Consider the following 19,047-nt stretch of genomic DNA (forward strand, 5'->3'; position numbering starts at 1 on the left):
GCGCGCTCGACCCGTCCGCCCCGCGCTGTTACCGGGGAGACGCGGGGTGGGGGAACCGGCACCGGGACCCGGCAGGATGGGAACCGACACCGCCCCGGAGCGGGAACGGCGGCGGGCCCGGAGCTGCGCCACCCGCTCGGCCTCTCCGCGAGAGCCGGAGACAAAGAGCATCGCGTCTTCCGTCCGCGTAGCTCGCTCGAGGGCGAATGCAGCGACCTGGCACACGTAGCGGGCCAAGGTGCGGCGGAGCTCCGGACCGGGCGCCGGGTCAGGCCGGGAAGTGTCCGCGCGATGCCCTCCCGGTCCCCTTTTCATCACAAAGCCCCGTGCTCGAGCTCCTGCACAGGCCAAGCACCGCGTACCCTGGACAGCCACCATCGGGTACTCCTTCCTTGGATATCACAGGAGAGTGAAATCCGATTAATTTCCCTGTGTTTCTATGACTAAACAATTATCGAAGAAGCCTTGCACATATTTGTGACAGTATTGTTGTTTTTCCAGCATTCACTTTCTTGCCTAAAAAGTAGTAAGTCTCAATAGCCTAATTTAAATCTACTTTCACAAGTTCTCTTTTTTATTTCTGCACCTCTCTGTATTTTATAGATGAGAATTCTGTATATTTTATTTTAAAAACTGTTGTAGAACAAAACACCAGAATCTGAAAAAATGGTACCTGGCATGGAAGAAACTCTTATCGTGCAGCGTTATAGATAAAAAGTTGTACATAGTGAAACACTGTAAATATGAGTATGTTACATATTTCGGGTGTAATGTGAAATCCAAGCTTGTACATGCATGTTAAGAACATTAAACAGGCTACAAATATTTGCAATTGCAAACAGGAGGGATACTTCAGTGGCTGGTTGTTCAAATCCCAGAAGATGGTCCTTTGGCATGTATATTATGCTGTATTATTGAAATGTTTTCTTAAAAGCATTAACAGTTACTTACAAAATTCACAGGGATAATGAAGACTAGAAATGGCCAACATGCCAGTCACTTTCTCAAAATTACTTTCAAATTCTTGAAAACTCTGATAACAAATCCTCAGGGAAATTAGGTTTGTATCCGGAAGAAAAGCAAAGGAGTTAACACCCGACGTGGGTCTCTAAAGACAAGGTGCATAACACCAATCGGATACCTTATGTTGGAGCAGCAGTACATAAGTGGCGGAATAGCAGCTTTACTGTAGTAAGACTTTCAGCAGTATCTATGTGGAATTTTCATAAGCAAACTAGGGAAGCATAGTGGTGATGAAGTTTCAATAAGGTAAGTAAATATCTTGTTTGGTATTCATCCTCAGAAAGCAGTAGTCCTCAGTTCAAAACAAGTACATTTGAGTGAGGGTTTAAACATCAGTGTGCTGTTCCTAGTCCACTGTTTTCTTAAATCACTTTGGTCACAAAATAAGTACACTTATTAATCCACAAGCAATCTGAAATTGAGAGGGACTAGAAGTAGTAGAAGTTGTTTTTTTTTTAGATAGTCTGAAAAATGGACAAAGTACAATGCAGGTAAGAACAATATTGCATAAAATTAAATATCTGAATGCACAAATTCAGGGGGGGCTTCTGAGCTGTATCGTATTTCTGCAGAATAAAGCAATGGGGGCCATAGTACTTCACAAACTGAGTCAATGTCATTCTGCTGCACAGAAAAAGGAGCAAACAGTAAGCATTATACTTGTGTGTAGTATGCATATCTTAGATGCATGAAGTAATTCTTGTACTCTACACTGGCATGGCCTAAGCTAAGGCCTGCATCTAGTGAGAAGATGGCAAAAGATTTGGCTATCATAATATTCTCCAGATAGAAAAAAAAAACCAAAAAACTGATGGCAAATAATTTGTTTCTCAATAATACTCACAGTTTAGAGGAAAACTGAATTTGTTTTCATGAACTGCAAGTAGGTGTAACTTAAAGACTAAGCAGAAATAAGCAAAAATATTTGAAAAGCCTAAAAAAGTTCTAAAAATTATGCCATTTCTAACATATAAGTTGGGTTTTTTAAATAGTAACAAATGAGTATAGTTGATCTTGGTCAGAAATGGGAACTTGGACTAGATTATCTCCAGAATCTTCCAGTCTTGTTTTTTTGCAATTCAGTACTTTTACATGAACCAGAATAGGACAAAATTGAAAGCTCAGTCCAGGTGGTCAAATTTGTAAATGCCCAATCTGTGTGTGTTTTAAAGCTGACTGCCCATTTTTTGTGTTAAATTTGTAATTTCACTTCTCCCAGCTTTATTATGCTGTGAATATAAATGTCCTGCTTTCTTCATAATATACATGTTTTCATTTAAGTATTTCTCCTCAGCTGGCAGATTGCCTTTTTTCTGAGTCCAATCGTATATGCCTTCCTCTGTCTAGGAAAGAATAAAAGAGCATAATGAATCTTTCCTTCCTTTTGCTTCAATCAAAACATGTCCAACACCAGACTTCCAAGAAATGAAGGTATGATGACTGTCTGAATTTTTCGTATTTGGAGGGGTTTTCCAAGTTTCTTGTATCCTACAGAATTTGCAATAGCAAGCTGATGCTATCGTTTATTTTCATCCAAACACTCCTTTCCAATGCAGACCACTAACTATGGGAACCAAGAAGCAGGACTGCTATTCCTCATTCTCATTTCTTGCACTCTGAATCTGGTTCTCCACGTCTCAGTGCAGCCCCAAGCCCCATGTTCAAAACTGGACAGTATTCCTAGAAAAAGGACCAAATTCCAGATCCTGATTTCAAATGGAAATTAGTTACAACAAACGAAGATACCCAAAAAGATAGCCAAGCTTATAAAAAGAGTAAGGATGTCATTTGTCTTTGGAAAACTAGGTTTAGGTTTTGTGCTGTGTATTACAATTACTGTGGTGCAGACGCATCCAAAAACTACCCGTCCAGTTTCCGTATGCACTATTCTCTGAGCCATGGCTTTGGGAACAGATAGTGCCTGGCATTCACCGCTTTCGGGGGCCGTGAGTGCAGAGGCCCGGCGTGCCTCTACCGACGGGCAAATCCCCATGAGCGCCGGTACAACACCCAAGTCCCCGGGGGCAGCTGAAGCGACTGCCGCCCTCCGCAGTCCGGCGCGGAGCTCCTGAGAGCGTCCCGTCCCTTCCCGTCCCGTCCCTTCCCGTCCCGTCCCTTCCCGTCCCGTCCCTTCCCGTCCCGTCCCTTCCCGTCCCGTCCCGTCCCGTCCCGTCCCGTCCCTTCCCGTCCCGTCCCTTCCCGTCCCTTCCCGTCCCGTCCCGTCCCTTCCCGTCCCGTCCCGTCCCGTCCCTTCCCGTCCCGTCCCTTCCCGTCCCGTCCCGTCCCGCACCGGCCCTTCCCTGCCCGTCTCGTCCCTTCCCTTCCCGTCCCGTCCCGTCCCGTCCCTTCCCTTCCCGTCCCTTCCCGTCCCTTCCCGTCCCTTCCCGTCCCGACCCTTCCCTTCCCGTCCCTTCCCTGCCCGTCCCGACCCGTCCCTTCCCTTCCCGCCCCTTCCCGTCCCTCCCCGTCCCTTCCCGTCCCGTCCCTTCCCTTCCCGTCCCGTCCCTTCCCGTCCCGTCCCGTCCCGTCCCGTCCCTTCCCTTCCCGTCCCTTCCCTTCCCGTCCCTTCCCGTCCCGTCCCGTCCCGTCCCGTCCCTTCCCGTCCCGCTCCCCGGGGCGCCCCTGGAGCAGCCGCCGCAGCCGGGGCTGCCCAGTCGGGGCCTGCGGAGCCCCATCGCTCCCGGGGCCGCCGCGGGGCTGCTCCGCTCTCCCTGCAGCACTCCGCCGAAAAAGCGAACGCGGGCCATGAAGACAACGGCGGCGGCCCGACCCGCTCCCTTTAGCTGCCCTGGGCCGACGAGCAAGACTGAGGCTGCACGGATAATTGCAGGCAGGCCCAGCCGGTGGGACCGGCCCGCGCCGCTCCCGCATCGCCCTCGGCGCGCTCCTGCTCGCTCAGGCAGAGGCTCTTAGGGAACGCAAGGTGTGTTACGTCCTTAATGTGTCCAAGACTGGCCACGCGAAAGTGTTCACCGTATGAATGCCACAACGAGAAAAGTCAGATGTTCGATCATGTAGGCAAAAAAAATCTCAGTAATGTTCGATTTTTCAGACTTGTACTTTGCCTGACCATTTCAGTTATATTATTTTGATTGATATTAGTTATTTGGAAAGACAAAACAAAGAGGAATGGATTCTGGCCAGTTTGTATTTAATATTTAATTGATTAAAAATCTCCTCGACTTCAAAGAAGGACTGCCATAAAAGTATGAAGTAGTATGTAGTTCCCTTCAAAGTCTGATAAATGTATCTTTTAATTCCAAAGGTCTGCGTCACTGACACAATGAATATACCTGATCATTTCATAGGCCCTTATATCCTGGCCTTGATCCGAGCTTTGTTCCAAATTGCACAGGACTTAGTATATTTTACCATATTTTCTGTAAGACAAAAATGGAAGGAATAGGAGTACTACTCTGATAAATTACCCATGAGATTAAATAGAAGCAAAAATGTGGTTTGGTCAAACTGAAGGCTTAGGCCTCTGTTTCTCTATCTTACAGCACATTCTGGAAGTGTCAGTATAAACATCCATAAGAGTCCATCTGTACATAAAAGCGTTATCAATACTGGGTTCTTCTGCTCCACATAGGGACAGTTGCGTTCACCACAGGAGAGATCAAGGCCTGAAGTCTAAAGTCCCTTTAGGCAGTCATCTATTTTTCTCTGTCCTAGGCTTCTTAGAAATGTCACAGCCAAAATGATACCATATTTCTCCACTGTTAAAGGCATTATCCTCATTATTTGGGTACCGTCACAGGTCTCTGATTCCCTAAAGTATTTTTATTCACTTGGAAATTTTTCAGGGAAGGACAGGAAGTAATCATTCCAGGCTAAAGGACTGAGCAATTGAAATAGTTTAGATTGTTCTTCTCATGATATTATGAAATTCTTTTCTACACTATTTTGATCCTGCTTTCTAAATCTCTTTTTATAAAGGTTTTCACCTGTGATTTGTTGTCCTTCAGTATCCTTTAGTCTGCTTTTGCCAGTCTCCTGTGGTGTTTGTCAGGCCCTCTAATACCTACATTGAGCCCAGTCAGCTTTTGATTTTCGTAGGGGTGCCAGCTACTGCTGCAGTGCATGAAAGCAGAAGCTTGTACCCTAAGTGCTGTATGGGTTTATTAAATGTTTCTGGAGTGTGAATTTACAGGGAAAAAGAGGAACTCAGTAAGCCAGAAATCCCTCCTTTCCCTGTCTTATGCAGTGCATACACACTTAGGACTCAAGCCTTTTCTGCTGCAATTCTACCTTGACCACTGACATCTCTGATTCACATTAGAAAGCAACAGAAATACCATCATTCTATGAACTGATGGTATGGTAGAAGAATGGAAATTGATCACATCACCAAAATTAGTGTTTTAATTGTAAAGTCTTCCCGAGAGCTTCTAGTTTCTGTGTTTGGATATTCTTTTTAAGCTTTCACTCCAGTTTGCATGTCTCTTGTTTCATTTCTCTTGGCAGAAAGCCAGCTGGAAGAGCATCTCTGCACTGCAGTGAAAAGCTGCAGCTCTGGAAAGCTACCATGTCAAAAACAAATAGCAAGTACTATGACTGAATCACCTGAAAACAGAAGGTACTTTTATCAGCTGGTATGAAAACATCTGAATATTTTTCACCTTCATATATTGATGTCATGTTTTCCCTCCATGATCTACAATTCTACTTTCATGATAGAATTTAATGTGCTCTGGCATTTATTTTCAGGTTTACTGCTTTATTCACATATTGACCTGTTCAGTGCAATCCTCTAAAACTAAATTATTGCTGCTATACAGGTTACAACACACGGAAAATAATTAAACCATTTTGATACACTAATTCTCCCTGTTTACAAGATTTAGTTCATAGAGTTCATAGCCAGTGGTGTCACCATAGTTTAATGTGAAAAAGAGCTATTGCATCATCTCCTAATTTATCTGTAGAGGGCTCGACCACCTTTTGATTTAAGATCTTAATTTGAGAAAACTCCATAAATTAGTAACGCCAGCTGTAGCCTGCAGAGGTAATAATTATGTATTTTTCTCCCTTTCTGTGGTTGGTTTTTTTGTTTTTTTTTTTCCTGACTATCTTTTGTCAGAGTCCTGTGACACTATAGATTCACATAGGCTTGCCAAAATGTCAACTTTCTGAACCTTGTGAGGTTTCAACTGCAGTCTTGGTGGGTACAAAACAATGAGAGAGAACAGGATGCCAAGTTATCTGCCATCAAGTTTCTAAACTACAGCTCACCTGTGGAAATCCTGCACACTGTAGGGGCAGAATTTGACACTGTTTTAGGAAATGCAGCACATTATTGCTGACTTGTGTCATTTTATAATAGCTGGGTTGCTTTTCCACCCAATTGCATCAGCACACAGTGGTCCTTCCTTTTCTGTCAGAAAAGACATGGGTTTTTCTACCTGAAACTACTTTTTGGTGGCTCTCCCTTGTTCAGCCTGTAGAAGTCTCATACTTTGGGGTTGCTCAGCTTTTGCACAAAGAATCATAGGATCACCAAGGCTGGAAGAGACCTTCAAGATCACCCAGTCCAACCATCCATCCAGCACTACCACTGTAACCCCTAAGCCACATCAGACAGAAACAGATCCACACACTTCTTGAACACCACCAGGGGTGGTGACTCCACCACTTCCCTGGGCAACCTGTTCCAGTGCCTGGCAACTCTGACACTAGAAAAGTTAATTTTTCCAATATCTAATTTGGATCTCTTCTGTCTCAGCTTAAGGCCATCTGCATTGAACTGCTTTTGGGCTGCGGCTGGCCAGAACTGTGAGCAACAAGGGCTTGTGCCCAAAGTTAGGGCCTCCCTGGTCACTCCAGACAGTAAGAACTCCTGCATATACCGTGGCCTGCCAGTACAGTCATGGACAGCTCATATCATTTTTGCACTGGCAGCTAGCAAAGCTCAGATTTTTCTTGTAGCTCATGGGTCTGGACCCAGGAAATCCCATGACTTACCTCGGGAGATCACTACACGTGCTTTTAAATGAACAGAAGGAAGTACCACCAGGAAGGGACCTGCTCACTGCCAAGCAACGGAGGAGAGATAAAGAAGGCGAATGACAATACCAAACCTTGGAGTCTAGAACCGCGGTCTTCTATGGCTTTGTTGTGGGTATTGCAACAACTCAACACCAAGCATTTAGAAATCTCCGCGAATTTCTCTATTTAAGTAACTAAATTCTAAACTAAACTATAAACCAACACCCCTTTGTCCCTGAATTGTTTTTTCAAAGGTCTGAGCCTCGCTCGCGGTTTTGAGCATCCAAGCTGGTCGCTGTACCGCTCTGCCCATCTTAACGGAAAGAACGAAGACCCCGCGCCCTAGCACCGGCGGGAGCTCACCAGCAGCCGCCTTGCCGGCACAGCCTGCCTCGGGCGGGCAGCCCGGCTGCGGCAGGTCCGGATCGAGACAGCGGCCGGTCCGGACCGAGACAGCGGCCGGTCCGGACCGAGACAGCAGCAGGCTCCCCGCGGCCGGGGCAGCGCCGACTCCAGCCGGGCCGCGCGGGAGCGCCTGAGGGTGGGGCGGGGCTCGGGGCGGGCCTGCGGGCGGGGCGGGGCCCGGAGGGGAAGGCCACGCCCCCAGCCCGCAATAGCGCAGGACCACGTGCCAGCTCGGCCAATCAGGGTGGGGGGGACTCAGGGCGCTTTAAGAGCCGCGCGCCAGTGACCGCGCTCTGCAGCAGCGGCCGCGGCGTTGCCATGGAGACGGCGGCGGGGCCGGTCGCCATGGCCCCGGCGGCGCCGCCGGGCGGTCGGCGGCACGCGCTGCTCGCCGTGATCGGGGAGATCGGGACGGAGCCGGAGCGGGGCGCGCTGCGCGGCGCCCTGGAGCGTGGTGAGGAGTGGGGTCGCGGCGGAGGGTCCAGGGCGAGACGGACGCGATCCCTGTCCCTGGGAGCCACGGGGCTGCGCGCCTGCCGCCGCCTGGGACGAGGCGGAGCTGTCGGTGCCCTCCCCGCCCTGCGGCACCGCCATCTCGCCGCAGGGCTTCATCCCGCTCCTCCCGGAGGGACGGCGGCGGAGGCCCGCGGGCGGTGGCCGCGGGAAGGGTCGAGGCGCTGTCGGAGTCGCGGGGCGGAGGCCGAGGCTGAAGCCGAGCATCCCGGTAGGGGCCCGGGCAGAGGGCGAGGCCGGGCGGGGCTCGGATCCCCGGCGCAGTGCGGGGCCGGTCTCTGCGGCGTCAGGCGGCATCCGTTGCTTTTTCTTCCCTGATCATTGCTTTATATGCATTAATGACATATAGCTAACACAGTTTTCGAACTTCTTAAAGCTTAAAGACATTTCATGGTTCTCTTTCCTGTCAGACTTTATTTTATTAGTGATTTGGTGAATTGCATCTTATTTCAGTCTTACCCCAAAATTCTGTCTTGTTGGAGGAATGGTCTTGCTGGACTGTTTACTGTGATCCTAGGGACAGCTGTGAACAGGGGGCTGTTGTGGTACGGCCTCTTCCTGGCTATAGAGCAGCCGCATGGACCAGAGTGAGAGAGGACAAGCCACACAGTGAACTGCTTCAGGGGTGACACAATGCAGGATAGACCTGCCATAACATTTTCCTCCTCTGTTATCCATATTTTAGTAACACCCAGAGGCCTTGGCAATTAATTAGTCTTTGTATATTAGATGCAGTGTTGTTTAGAAGTAAGGGGGAAGGAGGTGGTGAGATGATAGTTCTTCCGTTATGGCATATCCGTTTCCGATAGTTTCTGACAAAAAGACAAAGGAGAGCTGATCAACTACATCAAGACCTTAAGAGAATCCTTGTTCTAATAAGCAGTTAGTACACCTCTGAGAAATAAAGTAACAGGCTTCTGACTCACCTTCACTCCTCCCTTAGCTCCCCATTTCCAAGGCACACTGGTTTGAAATATGCCAGGGATAACAGTCATAACTATTGGCCAAACTGTCGTATTCAGAGATAATTCTGTGACTGTTTTCTTCCCAAGCATTAGCACTACTGCAGAACAGATGGGCAGTGCAATTTAAGGAAGAGGGTGGGTGTAAAAATGTCAGATATTGTCCAATTTCTTCACTTCAGCATCTTTTCCAGCTATCTGTTGGCAGGCTGCTTATCAACTCGTTCATGAGGAGTGTTTCATTCCCTTTTTATAGGATGGCTTTAGTCAGGAGTAGTAGACCTGATTATGACCCATCTGGCCTCTGAAAGACCTTCTTTGAGGGGGCCACTCCTTCTTCCTGCGCAGCAGGGTGATCATCTTCACTTGGAACTTCACTGAGCTAGTGTGCTAACCTACATCCTTATCCATTGTCTGAATCTTTGAAATGGTGACTGATCAGACTGTGAACTAAAGGATTTCACTCTGATTCTGCAGTCATATGCCAGTAACCTGAGAATTCCCACTGCAGAGGAAAAACAGGCTGTTTCTGACTTAAATTGTGACTGCCATAATAAAAATGAATTCTACAGTTGGCCTTCTCTGATTAGAAACCTGCTGAAATTCTGCCAAATGTAAACATTTCTTTCATTTGCATGAGAGGAAGCCATTTCAGCGGTATTAGTAAGTTACTGTCAGTAGAAGTGAATCACTCAGGGAGCTGGAAACCTGGATTTCAATCTTTGCTCTGTCACTTACACAGAACAAGACCTCCAGAAATTAGTTTTTCCCACTACAAAATGGGAGAATGACCTCTTCTTAAAATGGACCAATATTTGCAAACTGAAAGATATGAAAAATGAGAATAGTTAAAATGACAGCAATCTTGAGACCTGTCATTATCAGCATGTTATGATGTTATAGACAACTGCACTTTTGATTCAGGGAGTTCAAGAAATGTGGAAATGATGATTCCCACTTAAGTGCTAGCTGTTGGCTGTTGCACCCTCTCTACACAAAAAAAAAAGCAACCCAAATGAAGTCAACAAACAAACCCAAACAAAAAAAACCTAACAAAAAAGCCCCAAATAAAAAATAACCAAAGATATTGTTTTCTGGTCGATAGATGTCTTGCCCTGACTGATATAAAAGGTGTGTTTTTTCAGACTTCTTTCTATACCTTGATTAAGGAGTATGCAATAGCAGCTACAGGACATTATAGGAACCTGCTCATTTTCAGGTGTAGAGCTTTGTTGGCTGTGACACTGTGGGATTTCTGAACAACACTTTTTCCAAAATACTGTCTAATAAATGCTAGTTTTATTTTTCTCTTGCTGTGTTTCTTTTGTCCATTTTTGAAACAATATCCAGAAGACTAGGTGTAGTACTGGGCAGAAATGCCAAATCTTTTAAGCCAATTACCTCAGCAGGGTATAAAACATTCACAAGGGCATAAAGAATGAGATGGAAAACTGATGAGTCACATGGTCCCTTACTTAGGCTTTGCATTTGCAAAGAGCTTGAATATTTACCCTTATTGTGGTATAGTTTGCACTCTCATGACAGAGGATTCTAATCAGCAAGAACAATGTTCTTGCTCATGTGCCACGGAGTGATAAACTGGAGTTGTGGCAAACTGGGAGAGATTACAAGTAAACTCAGACAACCTGTAGGGAAAAATATGTTGAATAAATTGTCGCAATGTTGTTGCTCTTGTATGAGAACAAGTTAGATAATTCCACTCTTTCCTTTCTTGCTCTGAAAGAGCATCTATGCTTTCTGCATCCTAGAGGATGTAGCAGTACCTCAAATAGCACTTATTGCTGCAGTAGGACACGGTGACCATGACACAGCAGCTAGTCAGCAGGATTTGCCCTGCAGAGTTCCACCTTGTTCCTGTCCAGGTCAGAACGCTCATAAGTACTGCATTAAGATTCTCTTATACTGGACACATGTTTAAACAATTATGTTCTATTGGAGTGTAGCATAGGAAAACATTTTGTCCATCTTCTTGCTCCATGTCTTTTTATTATGTGTTTTGTTGGTTCGTATCCCATGTCCAAATTGAAAGGCACTGTGCTGGTAAGTTGTTAAAGGTTGTTTGGTTTGGTTTGGTTTGGTTTTTTTGTTTGGTTGGTTTGGGTTTTTTTGTTTTTTTTGGGGGGGTGGGGTGTTTTTTTGTTTGTTTTGTTTGTTTCTTTGCTGTTTTTTATTTTTCTTTTTCTGAAGTTCACAGGATTTACTGGGGAGTTTTTGTGCAGTCTGAAGTGCAGGCTATCAGCACATAAATAAGCTTTGTTAATGTATTGTTTCAGCTGTCACCAGAAAAAGAAACTGAGCACAAAGTTTTTTTAGCTGCTGTGGATTGTACAGGCCTTGAGAGTACTGACCTGTGTGATGCAATGATTACTGTGTATGGGTATGTGTAGAAAGCTGGAGCATGTATCCTCGAGGATCCTCTCCTGCCAGTGGTCAGTAAAAGCTCTTGCACAACATGGAGAACTAGAAATGCAGTAAATGGGCATGATATCTCCATGGAAAATTAACATGGTTATGTTGAAAGAAAGCAGACAATAGAGGTAATAAAACTTTGTATTTTATGCAAGAGAGGTGGTGAAAGAGCTCTCAATCAGGACTCCATCAATGAATACTGAAGCTGAAATTCTTGTTTCTGTTAACCTTAGAAGTCTGTGGCATCAGCCTTCAACAGCTGAACATCACCAGGCATCAGCACCAGATGCTGGAGTAGGGATTCCTAGTGATATCCTGCTTTGGTTATGGCACAGTGTAGAGTCACACCATTTAGGAAAGGCTGCTCCCTACTGGGATATGAAAATCTGTGGTCTGTAGGTGTCCTCCAGAATGTATACCTGCTCACATTGAGGTCTGAAGGTGACTTCCCCAGAATGGCTTGCTGCCACTAGCTCTGGGAGCAGAAGCACCTTCTTGCTGTGATATGAAGGCAATTAGCTGGCAAAGATTATAAAGATTAAAGAATAGACTCAAATTGTCTCAGTGGGATCAGTGTCTTTGAAGGAGTTGGATGGGTGGGGGCTTTTGTGACTTGGAGGATGCCTAGGCTATAAGACCAAAGAAGCTGATGTCTCTGAGCTTTTCAGTAGCACAACCACACAGTAGCCCATCTCTACTGGTGACTAGTGCTGGAGAATGCAGATGTAAAACTAACATAATGTATTTGTTTGGTTAAGCAGTAGTGTAATTTATTTGGCCTCATCTCTTGTTGGTTTTTCTTGCATGAAGTCCAAGTTGAATGGAGACTTGCTCACTGCATGTCCCTCAGGAAGAAATGTTTTATGGAAGGTAAGTATCTTACGGTCCTCGGCTTCTGAAGACTTTCTCCATCCTAAGTATGCTCATCTGGTAGAGCTGGTAGAGCATCCTTGGTCCTTGTGTGTCCTGCTCATTTCTCTTTCTCTGCTTCCTCTTTCTGGAGTAGATGTAATGACAATGACAGCTTACTTTTTCCTTTTTTTTTTTTTTTTTTTTTCTTTTATTGACAGGAATTCGTTCCTGGAACATTAATACTCTGTACTGTGATCTGAATCGTCAACTGCGGCTCTTTGTAACCCGACATCTGGCTCAGTTTTCTTCTGAAGTCAAAGGTCAGCTTTTTGGTTTACATGCATTAACTTTTAACTCTTGTTTTGGGTCTGGAAAAAAAAAAACAAAGCAACAACAAACAATAAAACTGTTTGCGATTCAATTAGTGACTTGTTTGCCCAGGATTCTGCCAAGCTGAATGCAAAAGAAAAGCAGTCTTAATGGTATGTTGGATGCAATGAATGTACCTTAAAATTACAGATCTTACTACTGAGAATAGAGTTGAATAGAAATATGTGTTGCTTTAAAGCCTATTAAACTAGTTAGAAGTTAGGATCTATCTATCTATCTATCTATCTATCTATCTAATCTATCTATCTTTTGTATCTTATTCAGGTGGCACAAAATAGTTTACTTTGTAAGCTATTCATTATCAATGTCTTCCTGTTAGGTTTTAGAATATGTTTTCATATGCACAAAAGGTGTTGCAAGTAGTGTGTAGGAATAGCCAAATGACTTTTTGGATTCCTCTTTTTGAAGCTCCCTTTCCTGAGAACAACGAATAAGAGCATTATAAAAATGGCATAAACCATTAGAAATTAGGCTTGCTTGGCATGTGAAAAGCTTGAACTCTGTTTATAATACTTTTATGTAACATATGGTAAGTTACTACAGTAAGCACAGATGACACTTGCAAAACCCGGTTTATATAAGATCATAATATAGCTCACTGTATGTTTTATGCTCTTGTCAAAGCCTCTGAATTTTTCCAGTTGGGGAAGCTGTTCTCCTAAAGGACAGCTGCAAAAGAAAGTACCTGGACTCTTCTCAAATGTGCCACTGACTGAGAGGTCTCACCTTCTCTATGACTTTTTAATATGGGGATGGAAATTCTCCCTCAAGACACATCAAGATGGTGTGTGTGTGTGTGTGTATACACTTATGGGATTAAAATAATGTGTATGAAACATATAATTTGAAACACTCAGCAGATCTGTCTCAATTTGAAGAAGCTGTAACAGAGCTTATAGTACACCTAGACTAGAGCACAAACAAGTTACCATGAGTATAACATTTTCCCAAGAATTCTTCTAAGTCAGAGTTGAAATATCTGGATTAATGTTAGCGAAATGTATCCCACTCACTTCCCTAGCGTAGTCTCTGAGGAGCAAGGGGTGTGTTGGCAGTCTATGAAGAGGTTTCTGTGACGGATTTGGGGAACTGTATTGAGCAAAGCAGCAGCAACTACAGTATAAGGCAGGATTAGTGTCTATCTGGGAGGAGTCATCATTGGTTCTGCAAAGGGAAGTTCTGCTTTTCAAATGTCTTGTAGCACTTCAAAGAGATCAGCAAACATGTAGATGAGTGATTTAAACTACCAAGCAAAAATATTTGGGGGATCTAAGTCTATGAAGTCTGTTTAAGAAAGCCTATTGGCACAGGATTAGGGACCAGGCTTTGGTATGCAGAAGTTACTGACAGAAAGATTAGTAAACAGGAATTCTGATATAAACTGTGTGTAGAGATTTTGTCCTGAACTGGAGGCTTGCAGCTTAACCTGGTGTTAGTCGTGGTGCCACTCTTTAGAGCCATCATCACATACCTGCAGAGTTTCCTGTGGGACTCTACATTCCAGCTAGCTCTGCACAGTATCTCTTTGCTCTAGTACATTTTTTGGGAAAGGAAAAGCATAGCTGCCTCTCAGCAGCTTCTGCTTCTGATGGGATTAGCAGTAGAGTATGAGAGATTCTTGTCTGGGGATCTAGCAGACATGGATTGGCCTTTGGACCAGACGTATTTCTATAGGGGCTCCTTGGTTTGTGGCAAGTGTGTACAGCTGGCACACTGTCCCTGGCAACACTTAAGGTCAGAGCAGCCAGACAGAGAAAGGCTTTGGGATTACGGGGGTCTTAGAGAGCAGCTTTGCCTCAAGTTAGATACTTGCACATTTCCTGTCTGGACCCATGTTTGTTCAGAAAGAATGGATCTTGAAATGCAGCAAGATGCTCTGCCAGAGGCAAAAGGAGTGTGTGTGAGAAAAATGGCTACAATTTAAAATGTGTTAAGCAGCTGTATAGGACTGTGGAAAATAATGATAGTCTGTTCAGGAAGATTGTGCAGGAGATAGTGTATCTTGAATGCTGAAGGGCTTAAATTGAGGAGTTATGCTATAATCCCAGGATTTATTTGATGGTGCTAGATCATGCATGCAGGCAAGTTTCTCTCAGTGACAGCAGTAAGCTATGGTTATGGCATGGTTTGTGGGGAGGAAGTGGGAAAGACTGTTACAAGAGAAATTTCAGGTTACAACTGATAATACAATCTAGAAGAAGCTCAAAATGTAAACTGGGAACAGTCTTGTCTGCATTCCATATGTGCTATCAGATAATACCCTTTGGAATACAGCTGCAGTTTTAAATGCTCTTTTAGCTTTGCAGTTTCTGCTTGAGCAGCTATTTTTTACTGACTACTTTGATGGTAAAGAATCTTTATAATTTTATTTTTTTTTAAGTATTTGCTGCAACTTCCTGAAATTCATTGTTGTGTATCCTGTAACAGCCCTGTGAAGGTGTTCATCACTATTCTCCATAGGAACATACATAAAACTAGAACTTTTATATTATTGTTTGGCTCTACACTTTACTTACCCTCTTGTTCCTACTGTGGGCAAAGGGAAGAGTGCCTGCAACTGATTTTCCTCTTAGCATTGGTGCTAGCTTCTCTGAGCAGAAGGCTGTACTAGAGCTCTCCTGAAATCCCTTCCAGCTAATGTTGTTTTGATTCCATACTACTTGAAAGATCCCAGTCTGGCTTGTGTGGGGGACATGTACCTCCACACTGGTATGTTGAGTAGGATATCTGAAGGATTCTTTTCAGAGGTGCATTAATTGGAGAATATCGTTCCCTTAAAGGCTGATGTTTACAGTCTGATTAGGGAGAAGGCAGCTGAAGCACAGCAGTTTCTGTAAGCCTAGAGTCGGTCTTTGACCTTCTGTTTAATGCAGAAGGTTTCTCATTTGGCAGACTTGTGACACCACTGGCAAAAAACAAAAGATGGACACTGGTAATACAATATGGCTAAGTAAAGGAGTCTACCAGAATATTCCAAGACTTTGCAATTTCTCACTTGGTTACAATAGTTATTTCAAACCTGTATTTATAGGATGTTAATGCGTAGAGTTTGCAGCTGAAGTTAAAATGTAACTGTAGTGTTCTGTGGGAATGGAGATGGCACAGTTATCCCTCAGACAAGCTTTTAGTCTGCTTAAAGATGATGAGGAGCAAAAGAGCCTCAAATGCAGAACAATCAAGAAGAGAAAAGCTCAGAGCAGAGCTTGTAAAGGGATACTGAATGCATCTTATGGAAGTTGATTTGTTGCTGGGGTTTTGAGTTTCTTTTTTCCCCACACTGACTTGCTGGCTGTTCTCTGAGTACCACAGACAACATAGCCCATGCTGTAAGGGTAATCTCACAGCATAATTCACAAGTTATGGAGGGGAGGCACAGCAAGAAATCAAGTGTGGATGTATTTGGAGTTTCTGGAAGCTGGTGAATTGTCTGAAGGAAGGAGAGTGTGATATGAGGAGAAAAAATGAACAGAAGTGTATCCTCCTGTATGCTAAGGACAGCCCCAGGTGCACTTCTGCACAACTCCCAGTCACTACTGGCTGCCAAAGCAGTTTAAGTTCATGGGCAATGTCTCCTTGTACTGGATGGTAACAATTCTTTAAAACCAGGAGGGAATGTCTCTTTCAAATAAGAAGTGACATGATTTGAGGTGAGGTGCTTAAAATAATTATTTCTCAGCACAAGGGAAGTATGCGTTCTGATATCTGTTGATTCTGATGTTCAGAGAAAACCACTTTTTTCTGAAAATAGTTAACTCCATGAATATTAGCAGCTGCTTTCAGTCTGACTTAGGGGTTTTAAATACCTCAACCATCCCAGTGGTCTTTTCTCTCAAGCTGTACTTTGTGTTGACCTTCAAAAAACTTTTTAAAAATAACTAATGACATAATTGAAAAGCAAGCTATTAAAAATACCATGCAGGTTGAATTTGATGGAAAAAATTCTTGAAATAATCCAACATTGATTATATACTTTTCTTGCCTCTGTAAAAGGAATATGAGAAATATTAAACACATTCAAGTATTAGCTTGCATTTTCCTTTGCAAACATAATGTTTTACACTGAAAGCCATCAGTAAGTTGAATAACTAGCTGCCTTGCCAGCAGATGGCCTTCAGGCTATGAAGCCTTTCATATTCAGCCTAACACTCATTCTTCACATCCTACTGATGCCTTTTACACTTTGTGCCAATTGAGGATTGAGGATATAACACAGTTATATCTGCCACAGCTATCTGAGAATATAGTGAAGCTGTGTTACAGTTCTTGAAAGCAGCTGTCTTTTGGATGAGCACTCCTAGAAGGCTTTTAACTTGGACTAGGAGAAGAATTTGGTTTTACTGCCTTTCTGGAACATACAGGCAGCTACAAAGAGGATAAAGGCTTTCCCTTCACAAGGGGCAATGAGTCAAAGTTGCATTGGGAGAGTATTGAAGTCAGGTAAGAATTTTATTATTTTTTTACTGTGAGAAAAATTGGTCACATGTGAAAACCTCCCAGGGACATGGTAGAGTCCCATCATTGAAGGTTTTCAAGATGTAATTGTACAGGGTGTTAGATGTATAATCTCTGTTCGGTTTCCCATGAAGTTGAAACAGACAATCTTTTGAGGCCCCTTCAAACCTTGGCTGTTCTGTGCTTCTATGTATTCAGCTTTGCAACAGTGAAAGGACAGGGACTTTTAGTCCTGGAACAAACCAAGCTGTTAACTTACAAATCTAGTAATAAGAAAAGGCAAATACACAAGCCCACCGTGCACATCTTTATCTCAAAGTCTGCATTTGGTCTTCCTTTTGCATTAATATTCCATAGGTCAATGTTTTTATGTGTTTGCGAGTGGTTCAATTTCTTTGTGGAACTTGGAATGGCTTGGAGTTTGGCTTGTGCCATATGCTTTTTTCTACTGAACTGCTTAGCTGGTCTTCAGTGGTGAGTCTCAAGTGCATGACAGTAAAAAAAGCTGCCTTGTTTATTCAAATTATAGCTTCTAGATAATACAGGTGATAAGTTTGTGTGTTCAAGCAAAAGCTGTTCTAGACAGGAGGCAAAAGACAATTGCTTGTGAAAATTAGATTACAGTGAAAGTGTATGTTCCCAGCAGATGTCATCTCTTGCTAGAGAGATTTCTGTAATGTAGAACATTGAGTGATGGATTTCATTCAGCTCTTGGCTGTTTTAATGAAAGTACTGATACATCCTAAACTTGCATGTTCACGTAGCAAAAAGTCAGTGGCTAACACTACTTTTGTTTTTTCTTTTCCCCCACAGATGCAACAATGATTCTTTGGACTTTTGATGCAATTTTTAGTCCTTGAGCAATTAATTGTCCTGTACCGTTTGTCTGCCAACATACCTTTGACCAGAGAAATACAAAAGCAAGCACTTGTCAGCTTCTGTGCTTCTTCCTTGTGTTCTTGAGGGCAGTATTTACTTTTGTAGTAACCACACTGAGTATGACCTCAAAGACCCCATGAACTGCAGTTCATGGGTTAGTTCAACTAAAATAGCTTCCCAGGCTGTAAGAGCAGCCCATGTTTTTTGTTGGTACATGTGGCTTCAATAATCTCAAGCATTGCTCTTTCCAGATGATTCCTGTCACAAACATCCTTAGATTTTTCTCCCAGATAACTGGTAAAGAATATTTCTGTGAGACTTGCAAGCACCACCAGGATCTACCAGTTAGACATACTTTAATCAGTTACTCATGTGTTCTGTAGGAATACATCTTCTCTAAGGCTGCTGTATGTTAGGGTAGGTAGTTGTACTGGTTCCAGCCAAAGTTACATGCAGAACAGCAATAAAAAAATGGATGCATGGGCAGGAGTGCAAGATGAGTGCATAAAACAGTTCTTCCTTGTACTATCCTAGCTTATATCTCTTTCCAGCTCATGAACAGGTATGTTTTTTTATCTGCTTAGTAACAGCACTTTTCAACCTCTACAGAGTTTTTCCCTGCAAGTAAAGGAAGCAAGGAATAGAACAGTTCATTGACCTGTCACAGGAAGAAACCTACAACCACATCTTATTTGCTTGGATTCTTATTCCTGCCTGGTCTCATTTTGATACACCTTCCTATATTGGACAATCCTGTCCAATCTGGTTGTGTTATAGGTCTGGCATATTTGCTTTCTCATGATTTCTCCAGATTGCAGAGGCCAGACTTACCTAATGGTTTCTTATAGGGAAACTATCCCAGACCTTTAATTTTATATTTTTTATTGCCTTCCAGATCTATCTCTTTGGGATGCTGGGAACATATCCCAACACAGAAGTGTGTAGTGTTCAAAGTGGGGTAAAGTTATGCGTTCACACAGTGGCACAAGATTTTTTTTCTTCCTTACCAATTTCTGACATATTTATTGCTTTCTGACTGCAAAGATACCCCACTGGTAATAGTTGGCTCTGGTTAGCAAGTTAGTGTAATTTTATATGTGATTTATACTGAATAAAGGGGAAAACAAAACTCAGCATTGTGAAGTTTCCCTGG

The 19,047-nt window shown here is 43.6% G+C and overlaps 1 protein-coding gene across 1 annotated transcript in view; it reads left to right on the top strand.

The window, feature by feature from the left end:
- The first annotated feature begins 7,734 nt into the window (after positions 1-7,734).
- The window catches only part of MAP1A (microtubule associated protein 1A), a 54,697-nt gene continuing 43,384 nt past the window's right edge, over positions 7,735-19,047 (top strand). The window contains exons 1-2 of the mRNA XM_088062988.1: positions 7,735-7,870; positions 12,392-12,493. Of these exons, the coding sequence (XP_087919114.1) occupies positions 7,735-7,870; positions 12,392-12,493 (238 nt within the window). The remainder of the gene's footprint in view (positions 7,871-12,391; positions 12,494-19,047) is intronic.

This window comes from Pseudopodoces humilis, chromosome 16, assembly GCF_049639895.1.
Source record: "Pseudopodoces humilis isolate 2021_Gansu_Grassland_sample_001 chromosome 16, ASM4963989v1, whole genome shotgun sequence".
NCBI lineage: Eukaryota > Metazoa > Chordata > Aves > Passeriformes > Paridae > Pseudopodoces > Pseudopodoces humilis.